This window comes from Echiichthys vipera, assembly GCF_963691815.1.
Source record: "Echiichthys vipera genome assembly, chromosome: 2".
NCBI classification, from domain to species: Eukaryota; Metazoa; Chordata; class Actinopteri; order Perciformes; family Trachinidae; genus Echiichthys; species Echiichthys vipera.
In genome coordinates this window covers 36,067,121-36,082,519 of record NC_139827.1, presented here as the reverse complement: position 1 = coordinate 36,082,519, position 15,399 = coordinate 36,067,121, and the positions used below count along the sequence as shown (strand labels likewise).

General features: G+C 43.3%; 1 protein-coding gene across 2 annotated transcripts in view; it reads right to left on the bottom strand.

The window, feature by feature from the left end:
• Window positions 1-336: 336 nt before the first annotated feature.
• The window catches only part of LOC310954274 (docking protein 2-like), a 31,126-nt gene continuing 16,063 nt past the window's right edge, over window positions 337-15,399 (bottom strand). The window contains exons 5-8 of one of the 2 annotated variants that reach the window (XM_083923673.1): window positions 5,472-5,541; window positions 4,352-4,524; window positions 3,495-4,179; window positions 337-3,421 (exon numbers count right to left, since the gene is read on the bottom strand). In XM_083923673.1, coding sequence (XP_083779799.1) covers window positions 3,294-3,421; window positions 3,495-4,179; window positions 4,352-4,524; window positions 5,472-5,541 — 1,056 coding nt within the window. In that variant the 3' untranslated portion in view covers window positions 337-3,293. Of the gene's footprint in view, window positions 4,180-4,351; window positions 4,525-5,471; window positions 5,542-15,399 lie in introns of both variants that reach the window. The other variant, XM_083923672.1, reaches the window with a different exon arrangement.

Genomic DNA, 15,399 nt, shown 5'->3' with positions numbered 1-15,399 from the left:
GATGAAGCAGACAACAAATGAAAATGAAAAACGAAAAAACAACAAACATCGTGAAGAGCAGTCAGGTAAACTTGTGTTTTCTTTTCTCCAAATTCAATGTCAGCAAATAATACAAAACATTTAACAGATGCTTGCTTTCAGTGGATCTCTACCACTACTCATAATTAATCATATTTACTACCATAAGTATTATCATTGCCATATCACCTTAGCTGTACTTGTTTCTACTATTCTACTATATTAAATGTCAGGGCATATATGTCATACTCACATTACTATCGATATTACAGTTACTGTTACTTTAGTGGTTGCTTGCATCTTTGGGACTGTCTCTATATCTTTGTGTCTGTCTTTTTCTCTCTCTGTCCATCTGTCTGTCTCTTCTCTCTTTCTCTCTTCTTTTCTTCCTCCCCAACCGGTGCAGACAGATGTCCGTCCTCCATGGAGCTGGGTCTGGTAAATGTTCCTGCCTGTTAAAGGGAAGGTTTTTGTTGCCACAGTGTACTCATGGGGAAATTGTTGGGCCTATAGTCATAGAGTGTGGTCTATACCTGTTCTGTAAAGTGTCTTGAGATAACTGTTATGATTTTGCACTGTAAATAAAATTTAATTAAATCTGGGGGATGCAGGTTTGTAGTGGGAACACTGAGGTGTCAGGTGTTAGCTGTGTGGCAAAAGCAGATGGTCTTCATGGCTCACAGGTCAGGTAGGAGGGACCCTAAGCAGAATTTTGCTTAGGGGCCTATGGAGATCAAGACTGGCACTGGATATCTTTACCAGGATACATGCATGGAGGAGAGACACTCTCACCAACAAGGGTCTAACATGTTCTCTGCCTTTCCTCCTGATAGCTTCACCATATACACTCAACAAAAATATAAACACAACACTTTTATTTTTGCTCCCATTTTTCATGAGATGGACTTAAAGATCTAAAATTGATACCAGATACACAATATTACCATTTCTCTCAAACATTGTTCACAAATCTGTCCAAATGTGTGATAGTGAGCACTTCTGCTTTGCTGAGAAAATCCATCCCACCTCACAGGTGTGCCACATCCAGATGCTGATCTGACATCATGATTAGTGCACAGGTGTGCCTTAGACTGTCCACAATAAAAGGCCACCCTGAAATGTACAGTACATTTTTTTGCTTTATTGGGGGTCTGGGGACTCAGAACCAGTCAGTATCTGGTGTGACCACCATTTGCCTCATGCAGTGCAACACATCTCCTTCGCATAGAGTTTATCAGATTGTCAATTGTGGCCTGTGGAATATTGGTCCACTCCTCTTCAATGGCTGTGCGAAGTTGCTGGATATTAGTGGGAACTGGTACACGCTGTCGTATACGCCGGTCAAGAGCATCCCAAACATGCTCAATGGGTGACATGTCCGGTGAGTATGCTGGCCATGCAGGAACTGGGATATTTTCAGCTTCCAAAAATTGTGTACAGATCCTTGCAACATGGGGCCGTGCATTATCTTGCTGAAACATGAGGTGATGTTCATGGATGTATGGCACAACAATGGGCCTTAGTATCTCATCACGGTATCTCTGTGCATTCAAAATGCCATCAATAAAATGCACCTGTGTTCTTCGTCCATAACAGATGCCTGCCCATACCATAACCCCACCACCACCATGGGCCACTCGATCCACAACATTGACATCAGCAAAGCGCTCACCCACACAACGCCACACCCGCTGTCTGCCATCTGCCCTGAACAATGTAAACCGAGATTCATCCGTGAAGAGAACACCTCTCCAACGTGCCAGACGTCATCGAATGTGAGCATTTGCCCACTCAAGTCTGTTACGGCGATGAGCTGGAGTCAGGTCAAGACCCCGATGAGGACGACGAGCATACAGTTGAGCTTCCCTGAGACGGTTTCTGACAGTTTGTGCAGAAATTGTTTGGTTATGCAAACCAATTGTTTCAGCAGCTGTCTCAGTGGCTGGTCTCAGACGATCTTAGAGGTGAACCTGCTGGATGTGGAGGTCCTGGGCTGGTGTGGTTACACGTGGTCTGCGGTTGTGAGGCCGGTTGGATGTACTGCCATATTCTCTGAAACGCCTTTGGAGACTGCTTATGGTGGAGAAATGAACATTCAATGCACGAGCAACAGATCTGGTTGACATTCCTGCTGTCAGCATATCAATTGCACGCTCCCTCAATGCTTGTGGCATCTGTGGCATTTTGCTATGAGACAAAACTGCACATTTCAGGGTGGCCTTTTATTGTGGACAGTCTAAGGCACACCTGTGCACTCATCATGATGTCAGATCAGCATCTGGATGTGGCACACCTGTGAGGTGGGATGGATTATCTCAGCAAAGCAGAAGTGCTCACTATCAGACATTTAGACAGATTTGTGAACAATGTTTGAGAGAAATGGTAATATTGTGTATCTGGAATGAATTTTAGATCTTTAAGTCCATCTCATGAAAAATGGGAGCAAAAACAAAAGTGCGTTTATATTTTTGTTGAGTGTATAAAGTAACATCAAAGTACCTTACAAACACAAGAAACATTAAAGTTACAGAGAACAAAGAACAAACACAATTCCCAATGTTAATGACCCCAGTAGATGTTATCAATATTTATGACCAACAGATGTCACCATGTGCAACCCTCATGTTGACCCCTCCCCACTTTACAATCTCCCCAGCATTTATTCACAGCTTGACTGTTACCTAAATGTTATTTTAATCAACATACAGAACCCAAGATAGTTCACACCTTAAACCAAAGAAAAGCCACTATATAAAAGTGGTTTCTGATAAGTGTTAAGCTGTATTGTGGGTAATGTAGTCACCATGTCTTGACAAAGGCAAGATATAAATATGGTTCTGCTGCATCAATGTTAACTGTCAAACATATGTCCAGGAATGTTATAGGAGTGCAGTGCTTAGACATTTGGCCCTCTCTAGGTAAGGTAAGTTTAGTGAGCTAACTATAATACATTTGCTACAAGTTAAATTTTGTTCACAACTGAACAAAATAGTCAGTCCTAGAGCTCTATTTCTTCAGGAATAATGAACAACAGTTTGTACAGAGAAAGACTCAACAAAAAGCACATCCATGCAGGAGAAGTGCCAACAAGTGATAGCGTTTTTCAATAAACTCCCAAAGTCTTTAGCAGTCATTGTATAAAAATACATGTCAGACACTCCATAGATTTGGTTTAGGCATTTGAGTATTAAGCTACACTTGACAACTAAATTAGATTATGCCCAGGTTTTCATAAATTACATCATCAAGAGACTGGTCCATGGCTTTAGTTATACTCATAGTGGTAGTAAGAGAGGAGGAGGAAGCAGAGCAGGAAGGGGTGGTGTTAGAGGATGGAGAAAGACCAAATGATGATGTTGTTTTGCAGACTTGAGCATAAAGATGAGCAAATGGGTCTGGTTTGCTTTCATTTTTATGAGACACTTCCTCCTCTTTGCTCACAGGCTCACTATAAATGGGTTCATCATCAGCAAAACAATTCATTTTCCCTTTGCTCTGAGTGACAGTTTGTTTATTCTGGACTGGAGATATTTTGTCATATACCTCCGAGTAGTCTGAATTTGGGCGATCGGTGGTAAAGCAGGGATGTGTAACAGAGAAGTTAGGAGGGGGAATGACGGATTCCCCCGAGCTGGGGGGTTTGAGTGGGAGAATACTGGCAGGGTCAACATACAGAGCCATGGTCGGTTGCGCTTTTGGCCAAGATTGGATGCAGTCAGCTGGGTCAGCATATACAGCTTCTGATTGGCCACCAAGATGACCTCCAGAGTGGCTGTCATGTGTGGGAACCAGTGGAAGAGGCATGAGGGTGATAGGGGCTGGCTGCACTGATATACCCTCTGATGAACCAACCAAATTTTCCTGAGCATGTGCACTCAATTCTAAAGCAGCAGATTTACCTTGCTGATACATCAGTTTGTTCTCCGGAATGGCAGCCAAACTAGTCACATCTGGGGTTTTGGGGAGAGGGGAATGAGCCTGTAAGTTGGTTACCAAAACTTTCTTATCCTGTTGATTTTGGTTGCCTGAAGAAACAGTTGAAGTCTTTCGTTTGATGGTACTCTGAATCAAGGAGAATATTTTTTCAGCCTGCTGTGTCTCAAAGGTGAATGTTCCCGGGCCAGAGTCACAGCGTCTACCTGCTTCAATGGTTAAGGCCAGCTGGTAAGAAAACACAAAGGCCACACTTCTAGGAATGAAAAGCAATCAAATGTAATACCCCATTTATAGGCTCATTCCTACAATTGTAAAAAATGCATAATTCTGTTTTTACTTGCACTGTATGAGCAGTTAAAGAGGACATTGTAATTGTTTATGATATTGAAAACCTCACCTTATGATTTCCATATCGTCTCAGCAGTTCATACGGCCATTCTATAACAATGTTCTTCCTCTGTGTTTCCCTCAGCAGCAGCGCCTCTTGCCCCACGTGCAGCCAATATGACCCCTTAAGGCTGCAACGTGTTGCTGCATCCGTCCTCTGAACCATCACCAAGAACTCTGAGGCTGGAGAGAGGAAAGATAATATTATTTGTCATTAATATGCAGAAAAAAACCTACTTGTAGTTTAATAGAGCCAGACACTGGTTGATCCTTTAAAGAGGACCTATCATGCTCAGACAGCTGCATGAGTGCTGCAGCAATGGGCAATATGAGAAATATGTGGGGTTTTTTTTATAGATCAAAGCATGTAAACCTATTGTAGTTGATTCTGAAAATACAAATATGACCCTGAAAACTAGCAAAACAGGGCATCTTTAAAGTAAACATACTATTAAATCAGTGTCATAATTTTACGACAAAAGGATTCTAAACCTTATGTCTATCTACAGTATCTAAATTAGGGATATAGTGTGAAATATGCCTGCAGTTCTTGCTGATGTCCTTTGTGTATCTGGGGTGCATCTGCACAATCTGTTGTTCTTCCTGTCCCCATCTGTGTAATTTGACATTGCATTGACATAGTTGGAGTGCTATTTCAGCTTTGGTAGCTGGGAGGCACAATGCAGCTTAAAAATGTCGTTGTTATTCTATTCACTTACTTGCAAACTGAGTTGGCAAAATGTATGCAAATATTTCCAACAGCATAAATGGCATCCCAAATATGAGTATAGAGGATGTTTTGGACAAGGAATTCTTTACAGTATTTTTGCTGAGGCTGCTGGGAGCGGGGTTGATATGTTGATGGGGACAATCCAGAATTTAGCTGCCGAGAGTAAACGCTGACTGTGACATAATCTACTTAATAATAATCATAATCATTTGCTGAGAATGTCCTAAAATACCAAATCCAGACAAAACAGAACAGCAAAAGTTAAAGGGATAGTGTTCCGATAAGTTAACATAAGGTAACTAATGACAGTTTGTGAAAGGAGAGCAGAAAAAATGAAACGGAGAGAGAGAAAACATGACATGTCAAGGAGATGATAAAAGCATAGGAACAGATTATTTACCCTCATCTGCTGAGGCATATATCTGGTTCTCCTCCATTTGAAGCTGATTAGAGCCTGAGCAAATACTTCTCTACCAGAGAGAGACAGAAAGAGAAAGAGAGAAAGAGATATTTGATTTTTGAATCAACTTTACTTTTCGTTCTTTTTTCAAAAAAATCATCTAAATATAAATATATTCAAACACTCTTAGTCTTTAGAGTAAATAAATAAATGAATAAATAAATTTAACATAATAAATTGACGAGCCCACCTCCAAACTGCAGTGTGAGGTTTTCCACAGAACACAACACTTTATTAAAACGCCAAACCTGCTGGAAAGAGTCCAGATCTCCTGCTGATTTGTATTATTTAAAATAAATGAGGAGTCTGGACTTCATATTTATATACACAGTGACAGGTTCAACAATAAAACCATCCTTCACCTTCTTCAGCTAAAATACACCACCATCTAGGCCTGCCCTAAAACAAAGTTTAAAAACTGGCATTTGTTCTTGTGTTGGCATATGTATTCAAACCCAGAATAAAGAGCTGCTTGGTAAAAACCTCTCCACTGTTGGTAAAAAACTGTTTGTAAAAATAAAAACAAGGGTAAAAGACGAAGAAACTCATAAAAACAGTGAAATAGTCTCTTTGTTCACAGTAGGGACACTTGTCCTCTACTGCAGGGTTTATAGCGGACACAAAGGAGTTCACTGCTATGACCTCATGGAGGACTCTAGTGAATGTCTGCATGTCTTTTTGAGAGTGGAGGCTTGTAGACCTCCATTCAGGTCTGGCTGCAGTAGCCAGCTGCAGATATCTCCCCCATGGAGTGCCAGGTCTCTTGTCCAATTTTGTTTTGTAGATTGCTTTCACCAATATTTTGTAAAGTTTTTTCCTGTGGTACCATCCAGTCTTGTGAGGTGTGTATATTCCATTAAAATCCCAGAGCAGTCTTCATAATCTGGTGCCAGGAAAATGACAGGAAAAGGTTCGTCATCAGTCACTTTTTTTTTTTAAACTTATTTTTTTTATTGAAATTTTCAAACAACAATTACAGTGTCAGGGTTCACATACTTTTCCAAACAATCACATTCGTATCAGTGGTCTTCATGTCCAGTGGTGGTGGTGGTGGTGTCCTCTTTTTTTTTTTTTTTTTTTTTTTTTTTTAAAGGCTTATTAATTGAGTTTCTTTTCATCAGTAACAATGTCAGGTTTCACACACTCCATAAGGCGGCAAATCACGTATCTGTGTCATTATTGTCCAGTGGTATTGGTGGTGTCCTCCTGTGTTCTATAATCCGTCCATTTTTCCCATTTATCCTGAAATTGTGTCTCTTGAAGTCGTAGTTTATGTGTAATTTTTTCCATTACATATATTTCTTCCACAGTGCTCACCCACTGCTCCTCAGTCGGTGGTTCCGTTTTATACCATAACCTTGTAATGGCTTTTTTACTAGCAGATAGCAGAACTTTAACAAGATACTCATCTTCTTTTTGTATTATGTCTTGTGTTAGATTTCCCAAATAGAGTATCTTACATGACTTCGGTATCTCGTATCCTACTATTTTTCTTAGACCCCGCCATATTTTATCCCAATATCCTATTATCCCTTGGCAGGACCAAAAAATATGCGTATGGGCAACATTCATGTCTCCACATAGTCTCCAGCATGGTTGATGGTTACCTGTAGTTTCCTTCCTAATGTTCGGGGTTATAAAAAACCTGACCGTATTTTTCCAATTGAATTCTCTCCAGCTCCTGGAGCTAGTGGACGAGCACTGTGTTTTACAGATCACAAACCATTCCTCTTCTGTAATTCGTTCCTTCAACTCTTTTTCCCATTTTTCTTTGATATAAAGAGAGGAGGTCTTTCTGTAAGACAGCAAACCTTTGTATAAAGTTGAGATTACTTTACACTTTTTCCCTTCATAGGCTTTCAAAAAAACATTAATAACTTCATTGTCGGTGTCAGTTTTTATCTCCTTCTCATAATAGTCCTTTATCTGTCGGTATCGAAATGTATCACGCTCATCTAAACCAAAATTATCCCTTAGCTTTTCAAAGCTCTGCAGCTTCCCCCGCTCAACCATGGTGCAGAATGCTGTGATGCCTTTTTTTCCCCATTGTTTAAACCCTTTATCAATCACACCAGGTACAAACCTCGGGTCAGACGCAAACCAACTCAGAATCTTTACCTCTTTTTCCCATTTATATCTTTCAACAACCTTGTTCCATATTTCTACTGTAGTCTTGGTTATAGTATCTAATTGGTTACCTAACTTGTGCAATAATCCCTTATGGGCTATTAGGTGTCGTGTTTCGATGTCCATTTGTCCTAATTCTATACTTTTCCATCTTGCGACAAACTCGTCATTACACCAGTATATCAGAGGTCTTATTTGTGCGGCGTAGTAATATTCCCTAAGGCAGGGTAAGGCCAGGCCTCCTTTGCCCTTTGGCAGCTGCAGAGTTTTGTATCTGATCCTAGGTTTCTTTCCTCCCCATATAAATCTCGATATCCACCTATCCCATTCAATAAACTGTTTTTGTGGGATAATCACTGGTAGTGACTGAAACAGATACAGAAGCCTTGGTAGGATATTCATCTTAACTATCTCTATCCTTGAGCCGAAATCAAAGTTGGTCATTGACCATCTCTCCAAGTCCCTCCTAATTTCTTGACTTATTTTTGTGTAGTTCGCATCGTACAGTTTGTCCAGTCCTTTTGTGATATTTACCCCTAGGTACTTTATTGACTTGCCATTCCACTTGAGCTTATATGTGTCCTTTAACTCTTGGGATGGAGAGTAGTTTATTGACAGAATTTGTGTTTTTGTGACGTTAATTTTGTATCCTGAGTAGAGTCCATAGTTCTCTAATAGTTCCATAGTTTTTGGGAAACTTTCATTGGGTTGTTTTAGGAAAATTAATATATCATCGGCAAAAAGCCCTATCTTGTGCTCTTCCTGTCCTATTGTCACCCCTTTAATTTCTCCCTCCTGCCTAATCATCTGAGCTAATGGTTCGACAAACAGCGCAAAGAGACTTGGTGAGAGGCAACAGCCCGGCCTCGTTCCCCTTTCCAGTATGAATCGCTTCGTCAAACTACCATTTATTCTGATTCTCGCCATTGGTTCCTGATATATTGACTTAATGCAGTTTACAGAGTCCTCATTAAATCCAAATTTTTCCAAGACCTTATATAAAAATGCCCAATTCACACTGTCAAACGCCTTTTCCGCATCTATACTTACCAAAATTACACTATCTCCCTCCTTTTGTACCTTCTCAATGACATGTAGAGTCCTTCTTATATTATCTTGTGTTTGCCTCTCTTTAATGAAGCCAGTCTGATCCTCATCAATCAGGTCCTGCATAAATGTCTCTAATCTCTTGGCTATGATGGAGGTGTAGAGTTTATAATCTATATTTAGTAATGATATTGGTCTGTAATTACAGCAATACTCTTTATCTTTACCTTCCTTTGGGATAACAGTGATAATAGCTTCTTTCCATGAGGGAGGGAGTTTGCCTTTTTCGAGACTATAGTTAAATGAGTTGCATAATAGTGGGGTTAATTCCCCTTTAAATGTTTTATAAAAGGAGGCACCCAGTCCATCAGCTCCTGGTGATTTCCCTGATTTTGCCCGACTAATTGCCTTTTCAATCTCTTCTGCTGTTATTTTGGAGGTCAACATTTCATTCTGCTTTGTACCTATTGTTGGCAGATCTAACTGATCTAAGAACTTTCCTAAGTCTTCTTCACCCACTGAGGTTGGCTGTGCATATAATGTACTATAGTAATCCACAAATATTTGTTCTAATTCTTCTGGTTCATATAGGTTTTTATTGGTCTTAGGATCTCTTATTTTATATATATGGTTTAGTGTTTGTTGTTTCCTTATCTGTCTCGCAGTATTTTTTGTGGCTTTAGAACCTCCCTCATAGTAAGTTTGTTTTGTATACCTAGCTTTCCTTTCCACCTCTTCCAACAGGATGTCGTCTACCCCCTTCCTGACCTCCTTCATCCGACTAAGTGTTTTCGAGTCCTTTGTCTGCCCGTGATGGCGTTCCAATTCACCCAGCTCCTCAACCTGTCCCCGGCACGTTTCCAGTCTGTTTCTTCTGGCACAAGCTGTGTGTGAAATCAGCCTCCCTCCCACCACAGCTCCAAGGGCATCCCACAAGATTGCTGGATCCACCTCCCCATCATCGTTTTCCTCCCTATATCCAACCACTTCCCCTTTTAATTCTTCAACTAATCCCTTGCCGTTCAGCACACCCTCGCCAAGTCTCCACACTGTATTTCTCCTCCTGCTATTCAGGTCGACCTCTAGGCAAACTGCACTGTGGTCCGACACATCAGCCACTCCAATCCTGCATTCCCTCACTTTATACATATCTCCCTTGTTCATTAGAAAACAATCAACTCTAGAGTACATTGCGTGGGGGGCCGAGCAGTGAGTACAATCCCGTTCAACTGGGTGGAGCTCTCTCCATACATCCAACATGTTAATCTCTGGCAACATCGCCCTCATAAATCCATTAACTTGTTTTTTATTTCTCTTTAGACTTGTTGTGTCCAGCCCGTAGTCCAACACCACGTTGAAGTCCCCGCCGCACATCAATGTCCCTTCCGTTTCCAAATCCATGAGGTCAAATATTTTCTGAAAGAAAGCTTTCCCGCCTTCCGGAGGGGCGCACACGCTGAACAGTGTCACCAGTTGGCCCTCCAACTTCCCTCCAATCATGATATACCCTCCCTCCCCATCAACAACCTCCTTGATCAATTCAAACTTCATCGTGCTAACAATCAGCATTGCCACACCTCTCTTATGATTTTGGCCAAAGGAGGCGGCAAATGAATTTCTGTATCCTAATTCTTCAAACTTTTCGTGCTCCTCTCGTGTCAGGTGTGTCTCCCGTAGGAAAACAATCTGCATCTTTTCCCCTCCAAACCTAGTCAAAGCTTTACCTCCCCCTCTCTCACTGTCCAGGCCATCAACATCCAGTGACACCACCTCAATATCACCGTGTTGCATAGTTTTTGTCTCCTGCTGTGATACGTGATCCCTCCACTGCAATATCACCAACCCTCATTTCCCTACGAACACAACAAGAACAAACACAGAACCCGGAGCTGAACCTCCAAACAAAAAAGGACCACACTCCCCATAGGCCCCGCCTCCCTGCCGGTGGGAGTGAGGGACAGCCCCCGGTGTCCAAAGGGCCCCCCCCAGTGAGCTGGAGTCCACCTGGAAAGGCTCCTCCCATCCCACTAGATGAGTCCAACAATTCAACGGGTCCTCCTGTCGACTCCCCCGCTAAACCAGAGAAGTCTTGCACCTCTGGCAGAGGGGGGGGGGGAGGTCGGTGAAACTTCCCATCCAGAGTCTGCTTCAATGCAACCCCTCCCACTGAACTGAGTGTAGCAAAATGCAAAACAAAGATAGAGGTCCCAGTCAGAATCACAACACAAAAGTCAACTGCAACTCAAGTGGTCCCGCCACAACCCCCAGTGCAACACCAAAGCAAACTGGCCATCTGCTCCGCTACAGTGGATCTATCCACCCACCAGCCGCCGCGGAGGCCCCAACTCAAAAATAGGAGACATTCCACCGTCCTGGGCTTCCTGTGGGCTCCCTCCCCCTCCCGCACAAACCCAAATGAGCCTGCGTTCATCGGTCCCCCGCCTCTCCCCTTCTTTCTTTTTTTTTTTTTTTTTAAATATTATCCGTTGTTTATTTCCCAAACACCCGCAGCCCCTCCCTCGCTCGGCTCCCAGCCCCTCGGCGCTCCTCCGTGGCGGCGTCTCCCCCATTCATCCCCGGGTTCCCTCCAGCGCGCTGCCATTCGGAGGACCTCAGGATGCGTTCCTCCAGCGGGGGGTCGCTGCCGCGGCCCTCCAGCACCTCCAGCCCTCTGTTCCTCCGGCCAGTGGATCCTAATCCTGCTCAGCGGAGTTTGGAAGCGGATCTTTTTGTTTTTTAGAGTCTTTTTAATCTCCGAGTAGGATTTACGTTTTTTCATCACCTCTGTGGGGTAGTCGTGGTCAAAAAATATCTGTCTCCCATCGATTTGTATTTTCTCTTTCCAGGCTCTGGTCAGGATGTTTTCCTTGGTCTCGTATTTCAAGAAGTTGACCACTATGGACCTCGGGGTTGCTCCCGGTGGTGGTTTCTTCCCCAGGCTTCTGTGTGCCCGCAGTATGTGTAGTTCAGTTCCCTCCGGTATCCCGAGCTCCCGGCGGAGGAGCCCGTCCACTAGCTCTGGCACTGATTCATTATCCTGTTCGGCTACATTATAAATTCTTAGGTTGCATCGTCTTCCGTGTCCTTCAACCTCGGTCAACTTTTCTTGTAGTTTTGTTTGTTGTTTTAGTAGCGTAATAATGGCCTCTTTAGCGTCCGTGTTCCACTCCTCCAGCTCTGAAATACGCTCCTGTGTCTCACTGATATCTTTTCGCTGCTGTTGTATTTCCGCGATGTTTTCTGCCATTTTGCGGTTTGTTTCCTCTGTGAAGCCAGCGAACTCTCTCCTCATCTCCTCTTTAAATTCTTCTTTGAATTTTGAGAGGTCCTCTTTCATTTCCCTCCTGAGGTTTCGTATTTCCTTCGTTAAACTCGCGAGGCCGTCTAGCACCGAGCCGAGTTGCTGTTTAGGGTCGCTGTTTCCGTCGTCGGCTAACTCGTCTTCAAAATCGTCTTCTTGGTCTTTGGATGTCATTTTTTTCCGTATACTTCTCTGTTTTCGTCCCCCACTCATTTCGTGTTAGTGTTAAAATTGAATTCTCTATTCTTTCATAGTTGAGGGGGTAGTTTTTCTTTAATCGACTCAGGAGCTCTACTCTACGCTGCCATCTCGCTCCGTGACCCCGGAAGTTCCGTCATCAGTCACTTTAATTGCATTTATTAACAGAGGAGTTTAAAAGCAGGCGGTCGTGTCCTGTGAGTGTTTCCAGTGTTCTAAAAGTTTCTGTGTGACCCTCACTGACGTCAGTCCCAGTCGGGAAGCGAGTCCAGAGGGGTCATCCACCCGGGGTCCAGTCAACGCCATCACCTGCACCAGAGTAACAACCCCTGCAGTCTGCAGTCTTGTGGCCAGACTTTGACCTGCCCAGCAGGGAAGGTCCAGACGGGTTCCCCACAGGACAGGTTCTTGGAGGATGCAGTGCAGGCAGTCCGCTTGTCCGCTCCTCTCTCAGCGGGTTCCACACTCTAGAAACACTTTTATATAAAGCACGTAAAGAAGATGTGCTCATGTTTGGTAAGTTCATTAAAAACAAATTAAAATCATGACCCAGGCCTTTAAAACCCTGAAAATGCAGTGGGACAGGGGTCTCCACAGAGTGTCTTTTGGTCTGGTCAGTAATCTCTGAATGAACTGGAGGCGAAAAAACAATGCCCCTGCTGGCCAGATGGACCAAGCCTTGCCCCTAATCCTCTTTAGGTAAAAACAGGAAACTCTGTGGGAACCAGTGCAACTTGTTTCAAATAAAATCAACTAAAACCAGCCAGTCCAACAAGGAGGATGAGACCAGGTTGTTGGCTATTAAGGTTCAGCCTCTAAATTACATTTTTGGGAGGAGCCACCTTCACTTCTCCAGCCAACCTGAGCCGGCCCCCGGCTCCCCTCCAGCCAGCAGAGCCTTGCTTGAAATCACAGTTTCAGTTAAAATGCCAATATCTTGTTGGGAATTAACTAAAACAATGAGATCATCTGCATACACGGACAGTTTAAAAGATATGGGACACTGGGGGAAACACACCTGTAAGTTTACCTCAGTTTGTGGAGCAGAGGCTCGATGTAACGGTGTGGAGTGAACCCAAGTGCAGCACAGATGAACCAGGTACTCGTTTTAAAACAGTCTTTATTCAGCAGGTAAAAGCAGGTACACGACTGACCAGGGGAGAGCAGAAACAGGCCAGGCACCAACCAGCCACAGGCAGACGAGGAACAGAAAACAGGCAGGCAATACCCGAGGTCAGGGACAGAAGGCTGGTGGATTTACCAGGGCTTAGACAAGAGGGAAAGGTCAGAGGCAAGTCAGGTCGATACCAGGTAAGCAATCCGGTCCGGAAACAAATGCTGGAGAATCAGGCATGAGAGCGAAGACAATCTGCCAAAGAGTGAGTGGAGTGAGGCTGCATTAATACTGGCTTGATTGGAGATGGTAAGCAGGTGAGAGCAGCAGGTGAAAGCTGTAGACTGATCAGGGGTGTGGCTGAGCAGCAGAGCAGGGGAGGAGCCGAGCAAACTGTGATATATACTGGCTTGATTGGAGATGGTAAACAGGGAAGGGGTAGGGAAGAAACAAGGAGTCTATATACTGAGATTATTCAAAAGAAAGACAAAACAGAGGATAAATATAATGTTCCATTCACAATGAGAGAGTTAAGAAATGTTTTGGATAAGTGTAAGAACTCTGCTCCTGGTAAAGGTGAAATATGTTATAGCATGTTAAGATATTTAAGTGATACAGGAATTCAGAATGTTTTAAATTTATTTAATAAAATATGGGAAGAAGGAAAGATCCCTACAGGATGGAAGGAGGCAGTTATTGTTCCAATAAGAAAACCAGGAAAAGATGCTAGTAATCCAGCTAATTATAGGCCAATAGCTCTAACTTCTCACTTAGGTAAATTAATGGAAAGGTTGGTGAATGGAAGGATAATGCACTTTATTGAAGAGAGGGGGGTGATGACTAGTTGTCAGAATGGTTTTAGAAAAGGGGAGAAGTACTATTGATTCAGTCATATGTCTTGAGGATGAAATCAGAAAAGCACAGGTAAAGAAAGAGACTGTTGTGGCAGTATTTTTAGATGTGGAAAAAGCGTATCATATGCTATGGGTAGAGGGCCTTTTAATCAAAATGCATATGTTAGGAATTGGAGGAAATATGTTTAACTGGGGGATGGACTTTTTAAATAATAGAAGTATTCAGGTGAAAATAGGGAAAGAAACATCTAGAAGGTGCTTGGTAGAAAACGGGACACCACAAGGAAGTGCGATTAGTCCATTACTGTTCAACATCATGATTAATGATACTTTCGCTAATGTTCAGCCAGGTATTGGAAAATCACTATTTGCAGACGATGGTAGCTTATGGAAAAGGGGGAAAAATATAAAGTACACCCTGAAGAAGGTACAGGAAGCTCTAACAGCGTGCTCACACTATCCTTTTGGCCGCGGCCAAAACCGGTTTTTCAGCTAAAGTCTAGTACCTTTAAGTAGTGTGAGCGCACCCGCTCCGCGCACAACTGGGGCCAGCTGGGCCTCCACGGCCCGCTTGAAAGAGGTGGGCTTTAGCGGAGCCGTTTGCACATGTACGAGCACGAGCGTGCGCACGTGTACGCGCACGAGCACGAGCCCTAAGGCAGTAGCGTTATGTGCGCCTGTTCGGACATGTAAATAGAAGGACGGACCATGCGCGGACATTTAACAACAACAACAATGGTGGTGAAAGGTTCATGTTGGTGTGATGCGGAGATGGAGTGTTTACTGCAGATTTGGTCGGATGAAAATATTCAAAAACAGTCGACAAGACGCACAAAAACTCTGAGGTCTATGGAAAGATTTGTAAACAAAGCCACACACACGCGATCAATGCGTGTGACGTGTTACGGCGTGATGGCGTATGGACAGCAAGAAGCATTGGCCGAGGCCCAGGTAGTGTGAGTACAAACGGGGCTGGGGCGCGGGGGGGGAGAGGGAGGGGGGACAAGTACCCTAAAGTCCGGGTCTCGGTCCGGGAGGATAGTGTGAGCGCGCCCTAACACTAGTTAGAGACTGGGGAAGGAAATGGGGCTTTAGATTCTCTATTGAGAAGACTAAGTTTGTGTTTTTTACTCGAAAGAAAATAGATGAAAGTATAAAACTGGAGCTGTATTTGGAGAGGGTTAAAAGTTTTAAATTTCTTGGTGTGTTTTTTGATGCAGGACTTAC